This window comes from Onthophagus taurus, chromosome 6 (genome assembly GCF_036711975.1).
Source record: "Onthophagus taurus isolate NC chromosome 6, IU_Otau_3.0, whole genome shotgun sequence".
NCBI lineage: Eukaryota > Metazoa > Arthropoda > Insecta > Coleoptera > Scarabaeidae > Onthophagus > Onthophagus taurus.
In genome coordinates this window covers 2,050,539-2,053,820 of record NC_091971.1, presented here as the reverse complement: position 1 = coordinate 2,053,820, position 3,282 = coordinate 2,050,539, and the positions used below count along the sequence as shown (strand labels likewise).

Below are 3,282 nucleotides of genomic sequence, written 5' to 3'. Positions count from 1 at the left end.
TTAAACTATCCTCTTTTTAATGCAAAAAGCCGTTTTGAAAAATCACTTTCATTTCTTGAGAAATAAATTTTTGAAATGATCGAAAAATTTTTCGAATTTTGCAATTTTTGCCGATTAAGTTTTAAAAATTCGTATAAAATCCAGTTCTTGGAATAGGAGTATGAAAATTTCTCAAAGTGTTAATAAAAGTGCCCTCTTTTCAATGAACCAACCCGTTTTGAAAAATAACTTTTAGTTTTTGAGATAACAATATTTGAAGTTTTGATAAAATTTTCGATGTTGCAATTTTCATCGATAACTTGCAAAATTCGCTATAAAATTAATTTCTTGAAGAATCCTTGTGGAAATATCACCAATTATTAATTAAAGTATCCTCTTTTTAATGCAACAAGCCGTTTTGAAAAATCACTTTTAGTTCTTGAGAAATAAATTTTTTAAATGGTCGACAATTTTTTCGAAATTTTATTGTATCGAATGTTGAACTAAAATCAAGCTTACATATAGTTTTAGAGAATGGCGAGTCGCAGTTTCAGTTAATGTATGCAAATTAACCCACAATTCTTTCTTAAAATCGTATACAATTGAATAAAATGCAGTTACGTAAACGGAAATGAATTGAAATTTTGATTGGTATAATAAGTAGTTCATATAAATAGTTCCTCGCATTGTTTAACGTGCTCTCTGAGATTACTTTTTTAAATGTTGGTTAGACACAATATCTCTGTTGAAAATGAGTCCGATCACAGAGTTTTATAGTGAAAAAACGATTTTTATAACCGGCGCAACTGGTTATATGGGAAAAGTGCTATTAGAAAAATTAGTACGTAGCTTGCCGGAAATAAAAAAAATTTACATTCTATTACGTCCTAAAAAAGGTTGTTCACCTCAAGAAAGACTCAAGAAATTAACTGATGACGTGGTGAGTTTTAAATGACGAAAAATATACTAAAAATCTTTAAAGATTTTTACGTTTCATGATATGAACGCAAAAGCTTACGATAAAATCGAGGTTATATCCGGTGACGTATCAAAAGAAAATTTTGAATTGTCGGAAGTTGATAAGAAAAAATTAATTGAAGAGGTCTCGATTGTATTCCACCTTGCCGCATGTGTTAGAATGGATCTTCCTTTAAAAGAAGCAGTTATAACAAATACTAAATCAACATATCAATTATTTAAATTTTGTGTGAATATGAAAGCTTTAAAGGTAAGTAATAAAATTGAAGTAAAATAATAAAATAATTTAATTTAATTTAATTCTAGTCTGTTGTGCATTTATCGACTGCTTTTTGTAATGTTGAAATTATGAATGCGGAGGAGAAAATTTACTCCATGGATCTTGATCCTTATAAAATAATTGATTTGGTCGAATGGATGGATGACAAATCTTTAAATAATATTACGAAAAGGTATGATTAAATTGATTTTAAATTCTACAAATTATATTGCGATGTAATTTATGTAGATTATTAGGTCCCCATCCGAACACTTATACATTTACCAAAAGATTGTCTGAGATGATTGCCATGGATATGAATGATAAAATTCCTTTAATAATATCAAGACCTTCCATTGGTGACACAATAAAGAAATACTAACTTAAAGAAAAGTTTTCGAATAATCCATTTTTAGTTTTCCCTGCAATAAAAGAGCCAATTCCCGGCTGGGTGGATAATTTAAATGGACCCATAGGATTATTTTATGCTGGAGGTAAAGGAATTGTAAGAAGCGGAATTATTGATGAGAATCTTGTCCCGCAAATAATACCAGTTGATGTTGCTATAAATTCTTTAATTGTTAGTGGATATGAACGTGCAACGAACATGTATGTGTATATTATATATTTCTTTAAAAACAACTTTGGTATTATTTAATTTGGTATTTAGGTATTGTGATCGTGTGATTAATGTATCTTGTGGTGATGTTCTTCGTCCTACTTGGCGAGATATGTTCGTTACGTTTCAATATTTGGCTATAAAGTATCCATATAAACTTATTTTATGGTATCCTAAGCCACACTTGACAACGTCTTATTATTTGTATATCATCAATGTAATTCTTTTTCAAATACTTCCGGCTATAATAATTGATTTTTTATTAATCATCTTTTTGCAAAAACCTTTGTAAGTATTACTATATAAAATTATTAAATTAATATTATTTTATTTAAACTTATAGCTTAATTAATATACAAAAGCGTTTATTGTTGACTTGGAAAGTTCTCCGACCCTTCACTACAAAGAAATGGATCTTTAGTAATACTAATTTCTTAAAATTGCATGAAAAACTTAACACATATGATAGTAACGTATTCTACATAATTGAAAATTTTGAAGAAAACAAATTTAGAAAGTATTGTAAAGATTGTTTCAAAACGGCAAATAAGTATTTGTTGAAAGAAACTTTAGAAAACTTGTCTCTTTACAGGATCCGTAATAAAATGTAAGATCAATTATATGGACGACTAAAATATAACAAAATTAATATTGATTTATTTGCAGATTATTTGTATTGGATTTATTAATCAAAGTTTTTTTTATTTATTTTGTACTGAAATGGATTTTTGTAAAACATTTTTAATTCCTTTTAACTTTATAAATATGTTATGCTACAAAAAACCTAAATTTCTTTCGGCACAATATTCAGTGGTAGCACACAAGTGTTTGTCAAAATGGGGAAGTGGCAAAATAGAATTATTAATAACGTTTAAAGAGATGATGGGCAGTTCGTTAATGGTCATAAGTAACTAATGTGGCATAGGAATTCCAGGTGAAGGTAAACCAGGGAAGGTAGAAGAAGAAGATGTAGGAGGGTATCGGTGTTGAGGGGAAGATAAAGGGAACTAGTTCTTAGCCATTGACAGGCCTACTGAAATTGGTTACGGGGGCCTCCGGAGCGCCACCCAAGCAGCTAACCTAGACACCTCAACGTTGGCAAGCGTGAATGGGTCCATTTTTCGGCGCCAGGGATATTAACAGGGTCGGCTCGCTTTGATCGTGCGATTCGCACCCGTTCCCATCGAAAGCGGCGACCCTCTTAGATCTACCTTCGATCTACCTTTATTCTTTAGGCCGTGTTTACATTTCTAGTCGGTTTAGTGTGAATTATTATAACAATAATTATAAATAAAAAAAGTCTAAATAAGTCGAACTAAATCGTTTGGAAGTAGCACGTTTTAAAAGTGTGTGTTCCAAATTCCAAGAAGGTAAACACAAAGTAAGAATAACCCTAATTTTCTACGCAGATTCCTTTGAGGTTTTAACTCAAAGAGATAATGATACT

General features: G+C 30.2%; 1 protein-coding gene across 1 annotated transcript; it reads left to right on the top strand.

Annotated features, from left to right (window-relative positions):
* The first annotated feature begins 676 nt into the window (after positions 1-676).
* LOC111424902 (putative fatty acyl-CoA reductase CG5065) lies at positions 677-2,952 on the top strand. The gene is made up of 8 exons (XM_023058626.2): positions 677-919; positions 962-1,207; positions 1,264-1,409; positions 1,466-1,575; positions 1,633-1,825; positions 1,887-2,123; positions 2,179-2,442; positions 2,502-2,952. The coding sequence occupies exons 1-8, from the start codon at positions 731-733 to the stop codon at positions 2,578-2,580; spliced, it is 1,464 nt and encodes a 487-aa protein (XP_022914394.2). The 5' UTR covers positions 677-730; the 3' UTR covers positions 2,581-2,952.
* Positions 2,953-3,282: the final 330 nt, after the last annotated feature.